General features: G+C 39.9%; 1 protein-coding gene across 3 annotated transcripts; it reads left to right on the top strand.

The window, feature by feature from the left end:
* Positions 1–3,049: 3,049 nt before the first annotated feature.
* LOC133755374 (zinc finger protein 260-like) lies at positions 3,050–10,954 on the top strand. 3 transcript variants are annotated; one of them, XM_062185484.1, is made up of 3 exons: positions 3,050–3,171; positions 3,417–3,509; positions 5,582–10,954. In XM_062185484.1, the coding sequence occupies exons 1-3, from the start codon at positions 3,102–3,104 to the stop codon at positions 7,804–7,806; spliced, it is 2,388 nt and encodes a 795-aa protein (XP_062041468.1). In that variant the 5' UTR covers positions 3,050–3,101; the 3' UTR covers positions 7,807–10,954. The 3 variants fall into 3 exon arrangements, with proteins under 3 accessions (XP_062041468.1, XP_062041469.1, XP_062041470.1); XM_062185485.1 differs by lacking the exon at positions 3,417–3,509; XM_062185486.1 differs by lacking the exons at positions 3,050–3,171; positions 3,417–3,509 and adding an exon at positions 3,521–3,673.
* Positions 10,955–14,540: the final 3,586 nt, after the last annotated feature.

Genomic DNA, 14,540 nt, shown 5'->3' with positions numbered 1-14,540 from the left:
TAAAGAATTACCAGGTAGTGCAATTTCAATTATTCATGAACATTTTAGAAGGCACTCACCCCAATTTCCAGCCATTTTAATACACTGAATAGATTCAAATAATTTTCCTCACTGCAAAATATGATGCATTGATGGGTGAAAAAATGTTTTAGTAGGTAAGATCAAGCATCATTTTAAAAGATTAAAAATGAGTTGTTGAGGAACATTAGTTTCTTCGAATATTTTAAGTTAAAAAAATTCTTGGAGTCTTTTCCTGAGTATCTGTAAGAAGTATATATTTAGGGGGCTGGTGCTTTGGTGCAGCAGGTAAAAGCCCCGGCCTGCAGTGCTGGCATCCCATATCGGCCCTGATTCCAATCCCAGCTGCTCCACTTCTGAACCAGCTCTCTGGTATGGCCTGGGAAAGCAGTGGAAGATGGCTCATGTCCATGGGCCCCTGCAGCTGCACAGGAGACCAAGTAGAAGTTTCCATTCCTGGCTTTGGATAGCTCAGCTCTGGTTGTTGCAGCCATTTGGGGGGTGAATTAGCAGGTGGAAGACCTCTCTCTCTTGCTCTACCTCTTTCTGCATCTCTGTCTTTCAAATAGATAAAATAAGTCATAAAAAATATGTGAGGTTTTTAGAACCATATTTTAATTATGAGATTTAAAAATAAAAATAAATTTAATGACAATTGCCAAGAATTCTTTCCATATTTGAATTTCTCCACTTATACTATGTTTCTTTCAGATGTAAATATGTCAAACCAAGAATTACTGAGGAATTGGATAATTATGTGGGTATCTCATGTGGTCAGGAAAGTTCTGATATATCCCCTCTGTGTCCCAGGAGGCTGATTTTCCAGCTGATATATGGATCATCTTCATTTCTTCCTAATGCAGGCATGCATTGGTATCTGGGAATCTAGCCTCATCTGCCCATGATGTCAGCAGGTCAGGACCATGGGAAATCTCCTCTGGCCTCCTTCTCAGCATGTGCCATTCCAACCACTCCCACCATCTTCACAGAATTCCTGACCCCTGGGGCTTTCCTCATATGCTCAAGAGCTGTGTGGTTGGTTTCTGTGTCTGTGGGTGTTAGTGTGAGGGTGAAAGGAACCTTGGAGAGCAGGACAGGTGTCTGTCTCTTGGTGGCATAGGTGACAGCCATAGATCTGAGGTGTTAAGTCAGGTATTCAGGTGCACCCTGTAGATCTTGGCTGGTCGAGGAAGAGACACCAGTGGCACAGCCTCAGTTCTGGAGCTGGAGAAAGGGTGAATTTTTATTAACGTATTTTAGAAAGTTGAAATTTTAAGGAATTTTTTGTCAGAAAATGCTGCACTGAAAGAAGACTGGAGAAAAGGTGAATAAGGTTGAGATTTTAAGGATTTTTTTGGTCAGAAATTGTTGCACTGAAAGAAGACCAATGTGTCTCCAGGTGTACAGAGTACAGTTCTAAAAATTCTGTAGAAAGTCTGTCTCATCCAAGACAGCAATGGGATGGAGCTGGGGGTTCAGGCCATTTGGGATGAAATGTGTGTGGGTGAATGTCTATTGCACCTCTGTCACTATTTACCTATCTGTAAGATTAGTGCTACTAGTGAAATGTCCCTGCATTCCCTGAGAAATCCTCGTGAGGTGTGTGCAGGCTGACTTACACTATGTGGCAATTGCAATTTTGGGGTTTCATGGTATATCATCTTCTAGTAAAATTTCTGTTTTCCTGCATTGTGTAGCCTACCTTGCACTACTCTTTCAAGGTTACAGAACTTTATACAAGACCTAGTTTGCAAAAATGTGGAAGTTTGGATACTCTGTGACAATCCCGTTTGCAGAGAGAGAGATGTCTTCCATTTGCTGATTTACTCTCCAACTGGCCACAATGGCCAGAGCTGCACCAATCCAAAGCCAGGATCCAAGAGCTTCTTCCAGGTCTCCCAAGCAGGTGCAGAGGCCAAAGGACTTGGGCCAACTTTTACTGTTTACACAGGCCATAGCAGAGAACTGGAACTGAAGTAGAACAGCTGGGATTTGAACTTGCACCCATATGGGATACAGGCAGCTGCTTTACCTTTTAAGCCACAGTGCCAGTCCCCAAAATAACTTTCATTAGTGTAAATTTTACTGAACATAGTTTATTTGAACAATAACTAAGTTTTATTGTTTTTTGTTGTTACATTGTCATTTAATAAAATTTTGGCAATGCTTTCATTAAAGCAATGATAACTTCTGGTTAATCTCTGCCACTTAATAGAGGTCGGGGCACTTGCCTATATATTTCCATGTTTAAACGTTTATTCCTCCATGGTGAAGTTGACATTTTCTCTATTTATATATTCAAGATTCTTTATTCATTTTACCATTCCTTTTTCTACAGTGCTATGTAGAAGGAAAGATGAGAAATTTTCTTTTAAATCCTTGCATTCATGTTTTATTCCAGGTATGATTCAGGGCACCTCCTGATATTTCAAAAAGCAAAGAAAATTAATACATCACCTGCAAATTGTGTACTTTTTAAAACATATTTATTTGATACATTTGAAAGACAGAGTCACAGAGAGTGATAGAGAAAGAGAGCAAGAGAGAGACAGAGAGAATCTTTTATCTGCTGGTTCATTCCCCAAAAGGCCACAATGGTCAGAGCTGAGACAATCTAAACCCAAGAGGCAGGAGATTCTTCTGTGTTTCCCACATAGTTGCAGGGGTCCATGCACTTGAGTCATCCTCCAGTACTTTCCAAGTCATATTCGCAGGAGCTGTATCTGAGGTAGAGAAGCTGGGACTCAAACTGGCACTCACATGGGATGCTGGTTCTGCGGGCTGGGGCTTTAACCCACTGGGCGATCACACTGGCCCCTGTAAGTGGTTTTTTTATTCCCCAGCTTTTATACCATAGGTTTGATCCCTTGTTGAATGCTTCTGTGTGGCTGTCCAAATGCTCAACAAATCTGAAATGAAATGGCATTCTTGCTTCTTCTTCCTCCATACCCATGTAGAAGATATACAACTGCCATTGTTTGTTATGTGACAGAGTAGACATGTTGACCAGGAGTTTTTTATCCCAGGTGATGATAGCATTTGAAGACCTGGCTGTGTTCTTTACTTGGGAGGAATGGCAGAACATGAACCAAGCTCAGAAAATCCTGTACAGGGATGTGATGCTGGAGACCTACAGCAGCCTCTCCTCCGTGGGTGAGTGACACTCTTCACATGCCCAATGGTAACATTTTCTCGCTATTTGACAAATAAGTGAGCACTATTCATAAAGTTTAATGAGGGACAGGTATAGAATTTGAGTCCATGAAGAATCTGAATATCTACCACCTGGGAAGGATTTCAAATTGGAACATTTGTTGCATAGCTTCTGGACCAAGCTGTACTTCTTTAATTAACCCAAGATAGTGATTTCACAAAGTCTACATTGTTTCCATTAATAGGGCCCTGCATGACCAAACCTGACTTGATCTTCAAGTTGGAGCAAGGAGCAGAGCCCTGGATGGGGGAAGAATGCCTACATCAGAGCCTTCCAGGTCAGTCTGCACATAATGGGCAGGGAGGCCAAAGTAGAAGCAGTGCAGCAGATATTGACTGGTGTTCTTTCCATGATTTTTTCCCAAGTCTTACTCCTGAAGACAGCTGGTCTTGTGATTCAGACACAGACATTCTACAGTATCTATGGAGATCAGTATCTCTGGTAAAGGCAAGGAAATGAAGTTTTATGTGAAAATCAACAACTGATGAAAAACCTCCAGAAACTCAAATTATCACAGAGGAGTGTTTATAGAAAGAAACAAGAGGAGGTAACCAGGGCTGACGTCTGCACAATGAGTTAGAAATCAATTTTCAATAATTGAGCAGACTCTGGATTGCAGAAACAAATTATTTAAACTGGTGGGAATGTATAGCCAAGGTGGTATATTGGGACTTTCTGTAACTGTTGTAGTTCAAAGAAGCTGAGGATGTCAGGTTTCCTTAGAAATATGGGGAAACTGTAAGAGTGCAGATAAAACAGAGAATTTCATTAGAAAAATTTCACAAATGCTGTTTCCCTGGGAAGACAGAACATGAGACAACCACATATTCAAATCTTGTCCCATGAATGTGATCCTTCTTAGAGTATAGACACATTTCACTCTTTACCTTCAAGGAAATGATCTAGTAAAACGTCCCCATATTTATGGTTGAAATATCACAGAAGTACAAAACCCACAATTTTTCTAAAATTTAAAAAAAGGCTTGCGCTGTGGCTCACTTGGATAATCCTCCCCCTGCAGTGCCGGCATCCCATATGGGCCTTGGGTTCTAGTCCCAGTTGCACCTCTTCCAGTCCAGCTCCCTGCTGTGGCCCAGGAGGGCAGTGGAGGATGGCCCAAATGCTTGGGCCCCTGCACCTACAAAGGAGATAAGGAGGAAGCAACTGGCTCCTGGCTTTGGATTGGCATAGTTCCAACTGTATTTGCCATTTGAGGGGTGAGCCAATGGAAGGAAGATCTTTGTCTCTGTCTCTGTCTAACTCTGACAAATAAATAAATAAATAAAAATACATTAAAAAATGGACAGGGAAAATTGGTTTCTAGATTACAGATGAATATATTTATTAAATATTAGTCCATTCTGTGAAGTCTTATTCATTTTTGTGAAAGTAGAAAGTGAGAAACAGTGAGAAATATATTTTCTATTAACTCTCTCCCCAAATACTAGCAACAGTTATGACTAATCTGAAGCCAGAAGCCTGGAATTTCACCTACTCATCTCTATCACAGGGTCCCAAGCACATAAACCATTATCTGCTGCTTTCCAGTATCTATTATCCCAGAATTGTGTTGGAAGCAGAGTAGCCTCGGCTTAAACTGGCACTGTTTTGAGATACAGGCATCTCAAGCAGTGACTTAAGACATCTTACCACAAAAACCATTCAATCATACTTGAAAAAATTCTGGTAGTAAACAGGATCATGGATGAATATTGGAAAATCTATGGATACAATTTAATATATTAATGTATTATGGAGAAAACCTGTATATTCATAAATATGTATCTTCTAATCATTTTGTTAAAATTTTATGATGGAACGAGCATACGAGCCTGAGCCATTCTCCTTCATTGCCCAAAGGATATAAACTTTGGAATGTATTCCTTGCCCTTGAAACTCAATTGGGTCTCACAGCCTATTGTCTTCATACCCCACCCTGCATTATTTTCCAGGTTCCCAAGGCCCCCCCACCCAGTTCCTGGAATTCCCCTCCACTGCTGCCCTCTACCCCCATGCCCAGCCTTAGCCCTCCTTAAAAAGGTCTAGCCCCTGGGAGTTGGGGCCTTCTGCCACCTGCTCCATCCTGTACACACAGCCAGTTAGTCACCCACCTCTGTGGATTAATTTTCTCTGAATAAATTCTGTCTGGCTGTAAATTGATACAGTGTCTCCTCTATTCTACAACTCTTTTCCTAACATTTTGGTGCCCTGTGTGAGGAGGCACCAATGCAGAACTTTTCCTAACATCTTATCCCTCTTAAATACAAGTAACTTCATTCCTTTTACATGAGTATGCTAGGAGAAACAATTATATTTGATTCAGTGACATTTTTTTTTTTCTCACTTCAGTTGCCATGAAACTGGATGAACTGATTAAGACCAACCAGAAAAGTCTGGAGGAAAATCTGAATCAGGATGTTATGAAAAATAATAAGACATTAACTTCCAAGGGAGTTGAATTCAGAAAAACACTTAATTTAAGTATAAGCCATATTCCAAAACTGAGTATCAAAAAGAGAAACTATTCAGGAATAAAACCTGAAGAATGTAGTATATGTCAGAATGTGTATCCCCATTGTGGGCCTGATCAGCTACAAGCTGGAGAGAAGTTTGATGCTACTACGGTACCTGGGAACACTCTCCAGTTCTGTGAGCCTCTTAATCAACAGCACAAAATTCAGACCATGGAGCAGGCACTTGAACAAATTGGACAAGGGAAAGTCTTCAAAAGGAAGAATATATTCTATGAATCTGAGAAGCTTTTTATGGTAGAAACCTGTAATAAGCCAACTGCCACTATTGGCAAGACAACTCAAATACTACAAGATTTCCATAAAAAGTCTAACCTCAGTATACATCAACAAAGTCCCAAAAGAGAGAACGTTTATAAGTATATTGGGCCTGTGGAACCTGTCATTTACCAATCACATGTTAGAATGAATCATAGACCAAATATAGAGAAGGAATCCTATGCATGTAAAACTTGTGGGAAGTCATTCACTAATAAATTCTGCCATCCCCTCCATCACAGCACTCATATAGTGGAAAACCCTCATGTGTGTAATGATTGTGGAGAAACCACTCACCAGAAGTCAGGTGTCATTAGACATCAGAGAATTCACACAGGGTTGAAATCTTATAAATGTAATGACTGTGGGAAGTTCTTTGACCAGAAGAAACACCTCATAAATCATCAGAGAATTCACACAGGGGAGAAACCTTATGAATGCAATGACTGTGGAAAAACCTTTGGCCAGAATTCAAACCTCAGAAAGCATCAGAGAATTCACACAGGGGATAAGCCTTATAAATGCAGTGACTGCGGAAAAGCCTTTGGCCAGAAGTCACACCTCATAAATCATCAGAGAATTCACACAGGGGAGAAACCTTATGAATGCAATGACTGTGGAAAAACCTTTGGCCGGAAGCCACACCTCAGAAAGCATCAGAGAAGTCACAGAGGGGATAAGCCTTATGAATGCAATGACTGTGGAAAAGCCTTTAGCCAGAAATCAACACTCACAAATCATCAGAGAAGTCACACAGGGGAGAAACCTTATGAATGCAGTGACTGTGGGAAAACCTTTGGCCAGAAGTCAAACCTCATAAATCATCAGAGAAGTCACAGAGGGGATAAGCCTTATGAATGCAATGACTGTGGAAAAGCCTTTGGCCGGAAGCCACACCTCATAAATCATCAGAGAATTCATACAGGGGATAAGCCTTATGAATGCAATGACTGTGGAAAAGCCTTTGGTCAGGTGTCACACCTCAGAAAGCATCAGAGAAGTCACACAGGGGATAAGCCTTATGAATGCAATGACTGTGGAAAAGCCTTTGGCCACAAGTCACACCTCAGAAAGCATCAGAGAAGTCACACAGGGGAGAAGCCTTATGAATGCAATGACTGTGGAAAAACCTTTGGCCAGAAGTCATACCTCGTACATCATCAGAGAATTCACACAGGGGAGAAACCTTATGAATGCAATGACTGTGGAAAAGCCTTTAGCCAGAAATCAACACTCACAAATCATCAGAGAAGTCACACAGGGGAGAAACCTTATGAATGCAGTGACTGTGGGAAAACCTTTGGCCAGAAGTCACACCTCATAAATCATCAGAGAAGTCACAGAGGGGATAAGCCTTATGAATGCAATGACTGTGGAAAAGCCTTTGGCCGGAAGCCACACCTCATAAATCATCAGAGAATTCATACAGGGGATAAGCCTTATGAATGCAATGACTGTGAAAAAGCCTTTGGCCAGAAGCCACACCTCATAAATCATCAGAGAAGTCACACAGGGGATAAGCCTTATGAATGCAATGACTGCGGAAAAGCCTTTGGCCAGAAGTCATCCCTCATAAATCATCAGAGAATTCACACAGGGGAGAAACCTTATGAATGCAATGACTGTGGAAATGCCTTTAGCCAGAAATCAACACTCACAAATCATCAGAGAATTCACACAGGGGATAAGCCTTATGAATGCAATGACTGTGGAAAAACCTTTGGCCAGAAGTCACAACTCAAAATGCATCAGAGAATTCACACCATGGAGAAAGCTTATAAATGAAATGACTGTGGAAAAGCCTTTGGTCCCATCCTTGCATACCGAGGATAAATCCCACTTGGTCTGGGTGGATGATCTTTCTGATGCATTGTTAGATTAAATTGGCCAGAATTTTGTTGCGGATCTTTGCATGTATGTTCATCAGGGAAATTGGTCTATAATTACTTTCTCTGTTGTAGTTTTTTCAGGTTTAGGAATGAAGGTGATGCTGGCTTCATAGAAAGAATTTGGGAGAATCACCTCTCTCTCAATTGTTTTGAATAACTTCAGAAGAATTGAAGTTAGTTCTTCTTTAAATGTCTGTCAGAATTCAACAGTGAAGCCATCCAATCCTGGGATTTTCTTTGTGGCAAGGGTCTTTATTACTGATATCATTTCCATCTGGTTGTGGGTGTGTTTAGTTTTCCTATATCTGTGTTGCTCAATTTACGTAGGTTTTATGGATGTCAGGATGGTGGAAAGCCTTTTTGCTGTAATTCATAACTCATAAGATATCAGAGAATTCACACAGGGAATTTTCTATATGACCTTTTTGTACAAGTTATATCTCATGAAATATTAGAGAATTCACCAAGGGGAGAAATGCATGAATGTAATAAATGTGAATAAGCCTTTGTGGTGCAAATCAGACCTCATCAAACATAAAAGAATTCTCATGGGGAGAAATTTTATGAATGTAATGACTCAGAGCCTTTTACCATAATTCAGCCCTCACTGTACATCATCAAATTCATATAGGGAAAAACCCCTTTGAAAGTAAAATCCCTTTAATTAGAAGCCATACCTCATAAGACAACAGGGAATTCACATGGGAGAGAAACATTATGGGTGTAATGAGTGTTGGAAAGCTCCTTATATCAGAATGCACAACATATATATCTAATGAATGAAATACATGTGAGAAAGCCATTTCACATAAGTAATGCCTCATAATCCATCATGGAGCTTGAACAAGGGAGAGACCTTAACAATATAATGAAGGTGGAAGAGCTTTTCCCCAAAATTCATGTAAGTATTGTGACAAAACCTTTTGCTGGAAATCACATCCTATCTAACAGACTCATGTAAGTGAGAAAGCTTATAAATATTATTAGTGTGAAAATATTGTCAGAAGTCAATGGTACATCAGAGAATTGACACAGGTGGTTTCTTAGGAGTATAATGATTGTGTAAAAACATTTTCTTTATTTCAGGCTTGTATAGATATAGAATTCACAAAAGGTAATATTCTTTGCATGCTGTGAATTTGATAAAACTGTTAGCCAGAAATTAGACATCAACAGACTTCAGAGGATTCATAAGGAACAAAATTCCATGCAATGACTTTGGAAAAAGTATTTCTGCTATAAATCAGTCTTCAATTCCCATGAACAGACTCACAAATGAGAAAACATGCATGCATAGAAAAGTTTTGTACCATAAATTATCTCTAGATGATAAACTAATAATTCACACAAAAGAAAAATCATGAGTGTAATGAATTGGGAAACCCTTTGCTGTAAGGCAGATTTCAGGAAGCTTAGCAAGATTACAGAAAAGTCTCTGAAAATGTAACATGTCTGAAAGAATTGTTGGCATCACAGAGTGGAGGATAGCTCAAGTGCATGTGTTTTTGTGACCTGTCATCCAAATTGGTATCTCTTTTTCTTTGATGAATTCCTTGTTTATTTATTTAACAGATTTAAAGACAAAGTATTCCTGTCCATTGATTTACTATCATATGCCCACAATTGCCATGGTAAGGTCTATGGCAAAATCTGAGTGCTGAGGGCTGTGAATCTGATTCATCACGGATAATGCTGAAGACATTGGTTCCTGGTTTTTACACCGCTATGCATGGAAATGTTTTTCTAATTTCTTTTTCAAAGAGTTCATTGTTAATATAAAGAAATGCTTCTGATTTTTAAAATTTTATTTAAATAATTTGTGATCAGTGTGTACTAGTCAGACATTTTTACAGGGTGTAGTGCAGTATTTGTACACATTTACACAGTAGAAACTGATCAAGCTAAGCAACTACAGTTTTATCAATTTGTTTAAAGATTTATTTATTTGAAAGACAGAGTTACAGAGAGAAGTAGCAGCAGAGAGAGGGAGAGGTCTTCCTCTGCTGGTTCACTCCCCAGATGGCTGCAATGGCCAGAGCTGTGCCAATCTGATGCCAGGAACCAGGAGCTTCTTCCAGATCTCCCACTTGGGTTCAGGGACCCAAGGACTTGGGCCATCTTCTACTGCTTTCCCAGGCCATAGCAGAGAGTTGGATTGGAAGAGGAGCAGCCGGGACTAGAACTGGTGCCCACATGGGATGCTGGTGCTTCAGGCCAGGGTGTTAGCCCACTGTGCCACAATGCTGGCCCCCAAGCAACTACAGTTTAATTCTTCTCCATGATTTGAGACTACCAGCTCCTCTCTTCCAGTTCTTTACACAGAACCTAATATGGTTGAATGTAGTCATCTCATTATATTATGGAACACCAGAAGTTCCTTCTGCCTCTTTGTATTTTGTTACCTATTATCCAATCCCCTTCTATCCCTAGCTGCTTCCCTTCTCAGCCTCTAATAATCACAGTTCTGTGTTCAGATCCATTATTTTCTTTCACTTCCACATGTGACAAGGACTATGTGACATTTATGTTCCTGTTTCTGGCTTATTTCAATTAATTTAATAATATTTTGTTCTTTTTTGTATCTAAATGATATTCCCCTGTCCATTTTTTTCATTGATGGACAGCTAGATTGGTTTCAAATCATGGCTGCAGTGAACTGTGTTATGGGAAAATTGCTGTATCTTTGATATACTCTTCTCATTTCCTTCTAATAAAATTTCCTTCTTATATATAGCCAAGAGCAAGATAACTGTCAAACAGTACGTCAATTTTTATCTTTATTTTAAATTTTTGTTATTTATTTAAAAGAGTTACAGACAGAGGTAGAGACACAGAGAGGTCCTCCATTAGCTGGTTCACTCTACAGATGACTACAAAGGCTGGAGCTGTGCCATTCTGAAGCCTGGAAACAGGAGCTTCCTCTGGGTCTCCCACGTGGGTGGATGGGCCCAAGGACTTGGGCCATCTTCTTCTGCTATCCCAGGACATAGCAGAGAGCTGGATTGGAAGAAGAGCAGCTGGAACTAGAACTGGCACCCAAATGGGATGCTGGCCCTTCAGGCCAGGGTTTTAACCCACTGCGCCACAGTGCTGGCCCAAATTTTTATCTTTTTTAAGGAGTGACCATACTGTTCTCCATAACAACTGTACTAATTTGTATTTTCACCCACCATATATGAAGGTTTTCTTTTCCCATATGCTCTCTAGCATCTGTTATTTTTTATCATTTTGGCATAAAGGTGATATAATATTGTTCATATTTTTGTGTATTTTGAAATCAGTTATTTTGTTTATTAAATATTTGTTTATTTGAAAGGTGGATTTAGAGAGAGAGAGGGATAGACAGAGATAGCTTTCATCTGCTGGCTCACACCCCAGAGAGTTTCAGTAGTTGAGCCTGGGGCATGCTGAAGTCAAGAGCTTCATCCAAGTCTCCCACGTGAGTGGCAGGGACCCAAGTCCTTCGTCCATCTTCTGCTGGTTTCCCAGGTGCTTTAGCAGTGAGCTAAATTGGAAGTGGAGAATCCTGAACTCAAAGTGAAACTCACATGATATGCTGGCCTCACAGATTGCAGCTTACCCCACTTAGCCACAATGTCAGCCTCTCTATCAATTTAATTCCTCAAAAATAGGTCAGTAATGTTGGCATCTATCTCATTTTGTTTTCTCTCTGTTATTATTCAACTTATTGATGTCTTATTTTTGTTCCCATTATTCCTCTCAATTGCTCTACCCGTGGTCAGTAGCAGCTGCTGTGTTGCTTAAATGCAGTGTATGCTTTAGATTCCTCATTTACTGAGTGCATGTCATTCTCATAGCACTTCACTGAAGTTCTACTATGTCCCAAATCCTCTTCGAGGCACAGAATTCAGACCACTTTTCTGTTAGGCCTAGATCTTGCCTTTAACATACTACTTGGAATTCAGTAGCTCATGAAATCTGCAGACTGCATAAATGAATGAATATTTTGAGGGCTGTGATTTTGTGGGGAACTTCATAAGAGACCGAAGGAATAAAATAAATCAAAAGTATCCATAGTATATAAAATGTATACTATTTTACAAGTCACAGAGAAGAGGAAGAAGAAGGAAAGTAGTGAGACTAGAAAGTTTGTGGCAAGACTAACAGGCACTGGTTGAGAACTTAATAAGCCCGTTAGGAAAGCAGTAAGGTTTCTCTATCTCCCTGTAGACTCTGCTCTCCAGAGGTGAACAGGGTCCTCTAAACCCACTTGCTGCACACACAAAAACCTGAGCGTTGTATTCTCCCACAGATGTTGGAGACTGATATTGTGTTCTGATTTATATTTACATAATGGCCAGTGACATTGGGCATAGTCACATGTTTTGACCATTTACGTTTCTTCTGAGAAATGTCTATTCAGATCCTTGCCTGTTTCTTCACTGTAGTTTTTGGAGTTTTTCCAATATATATATAAGTTCTGGAAATCTGTAAACATTCAGAGTTTAAATTTTTCCTGCCATTCTGTTCACTGTATCTACACTCTGATGTTTACTTTGTTTTGAAGAAGTATCTTAGTTTGATATACTCAAGTGTCTGTTTTTATTTTTGTTACTATTGCTATTGGAATCTTACCCAAAACTATTGTCTGTTGACAATATTTAGAGTTTCCCTATGTTTACTTAGGTTTTGGTCTTATGATTAGATTTTTAGTTCACTGTGAGTTCACTTTCACATAGTGTGGAGTCACATAGTTGGAGTCTATTTTCAGGCTTCTACATATGGATAATCAGGTTCCTCTGCACCACTTGTGAAAGAGATTCTTCTTTCTCCAGTTCATTTTAGTTCCTTTGTTAAATATGAGTTGCCAGTAGAAATTTGGGTTATTTCTGTGCTACCTATTCTTTTCCATTGAACTATGTGTCTGTTATTATGTCAGTGCTAACACTTCTTCTTTTTGTTTTTTACAGTTTATTTATTTATTTGAAAGGCAGAGTTACAGAGAGGTAGAGGCAGAGAGAGAGAGGTCTTCCACCCACTGGTTTACTCCCCAAATGGCCACAATGGCCGGAGCTGTGTTGATCTGAATCCAAGTGTTAGGAGCTTCTTCCAGGTCTCTATGCAGGTTCAGGGGCCCAAAGACTTTGGCCATTTTCTACTTTTTTCTCAGGCTATAACAGAGAGGGGTATAAGAAGTGGAGCAGCTGGAAAACATACTGGCATCCGTATGAGATGGTGGCACTGCAGATGGTGACTTTACCTGCTTTGTCATAGTGCTGACCCCTGTAATATGTCTTAAAATATGGTATGATGTCTCTAGCTTTTTTTGTTTTATAATATTGCTTTAGATGTTAAGCATCTCTCATGTTTCTATATGAATTTTAGCATCATTTTTTTCTAGCTCTGAGAAGAATATCGTTGGTATGTTGATTGGGATTGCATTGAATCTGTAAATTGCTTTTGGTAGTATGGACATTTTGATATTATTCTTCCCATTCACAAACATAAGTTTTCTGTGAGACTGTCAAAAAGCCTTGACAAAAATTGGACTTTATTACACAAAAATTGATCACTTTTTGTGATCATTTAAATCCATATTTTTGCACTAATATTTGATAAATAATGAGACTGAGCATTTTAGTAGGAGAAATTAAAAATATTTATTTTACCAATTTCTTCAAATATTGTTTAGATTTGATATTCAAATATTGTTTAGAGCCATTGTCTGTAGTCCCTCTAAATTAGGATCTTTTCAGCGGATGGAACACGGTGGGTAACCATTTAGCCATAATGATAGTAGCCTCTTACTAACTGTAATTGTTACATTTTTGTAGGTTTGTGCAATGTTAACTATTTGGGGCATATTTTCATTTACTTTTTTTTTTAAAGCCAACCACGCATAATCTGCCCAAGCATTCCTATCAATAACAAGGGTAGAGTTAGTACATAATACAAAAATAGAATGGGTAGTCCGGACACTTTGACACGTTTAAATGCGCATATTCCATAGTTATGGCTTAGAGGGGCTCCTGAGAAATTTTTTGTCTTTTAAGTCCTACACGTGCCAATTGCTCCCTCCTTTCTCCTGCAACCGGCATCCTGGCACTTTTTAACAAGGCCTTTATATCCTTGTCACATTTAGATGTGACTGTATATTCCCCATGGGCAATAGGAGAGGCTCCCTGGGCAAGCCCTAGTCTGCCACGCCCTACTCATGCTTATGTGCCTCCCTTGTAATCCCTACAGCCTGCTACCGCCGCAGCCTTCCCTCTTACAGAGGCTTACCTGTGGATGAGATGAATCCGAGTCACGGCACCAGCTGTCGGAGGCCACCCGACAAACCACACGGAGACACGCACACTCAGTCAATTCATCACCACGTTTATTGCCTCGTCGCGTTCCAAGCCAAAGTAGGGGGCCCGGCGATGAGGGACTGGAGGCAGTCTCCCTAGGGAAACCCTTCAGTCTCCAGCCCCGAGCACCAAGAAACACAAGGATATATACCCCAGGCCCCATACAGATAACATTCATTGTGTACAATCATGCATAGTACAGGAATGAAACAAGTATACAAGGTAGCAAAGATCAGGGTACAAGCTCTGCTGATAGAGCAAAGAACATCATACACCTTCATCAGAAGTCACATCCTGCCTGCAGGAGTGTGGGATG

Source organism: Lepus europaeus, unplaced genomic scaffold (genome assembly GCF_033115175.1).
Source record: "Lepus europaeus isolate LE1 unplaced genomic scaffold, mLepTim1.pri SCAFFOLD_408, whole genome shotgun sequence".
In the NCBI taxonomy this organism is placed as follows: domain Eukaryota; kingdom Metazoa; phylum Chordata; class Mammalia; order Lagomorpha; family Leporidae; genus Lepus; species Lepus europaeus.
Note: the sequence above shows the minus strand (reverse complement) of the source record. Positions and strands in the feature narration are given on the sequence as shown.

Excerpts from the sequence above, each read along its gene's own strand:
- LOC133755374 (XM_062185484.1), top strand. The coding sequence starts at position 3,102 with ATGAACCAAGCTCAGAAAATCCTGTACAGGGATGTGATGCTGGAGACC. Across the intron at positions 3,172-3,416 it reads CAGCAGCCTCTCCTCCGTGG|GGCCCTGCATGACCAAACCT; the intron begins GTGAGTGACACT and ends TTCCATTAATAG. Across the intron at positions 3,510-5,581 it reads CCTACATCAGAGCCTTCCAG|TTGCCATGAAACTGGATGAA; the intron begins GTCAGTCTGCAC and ends TTCTCACTTCAG.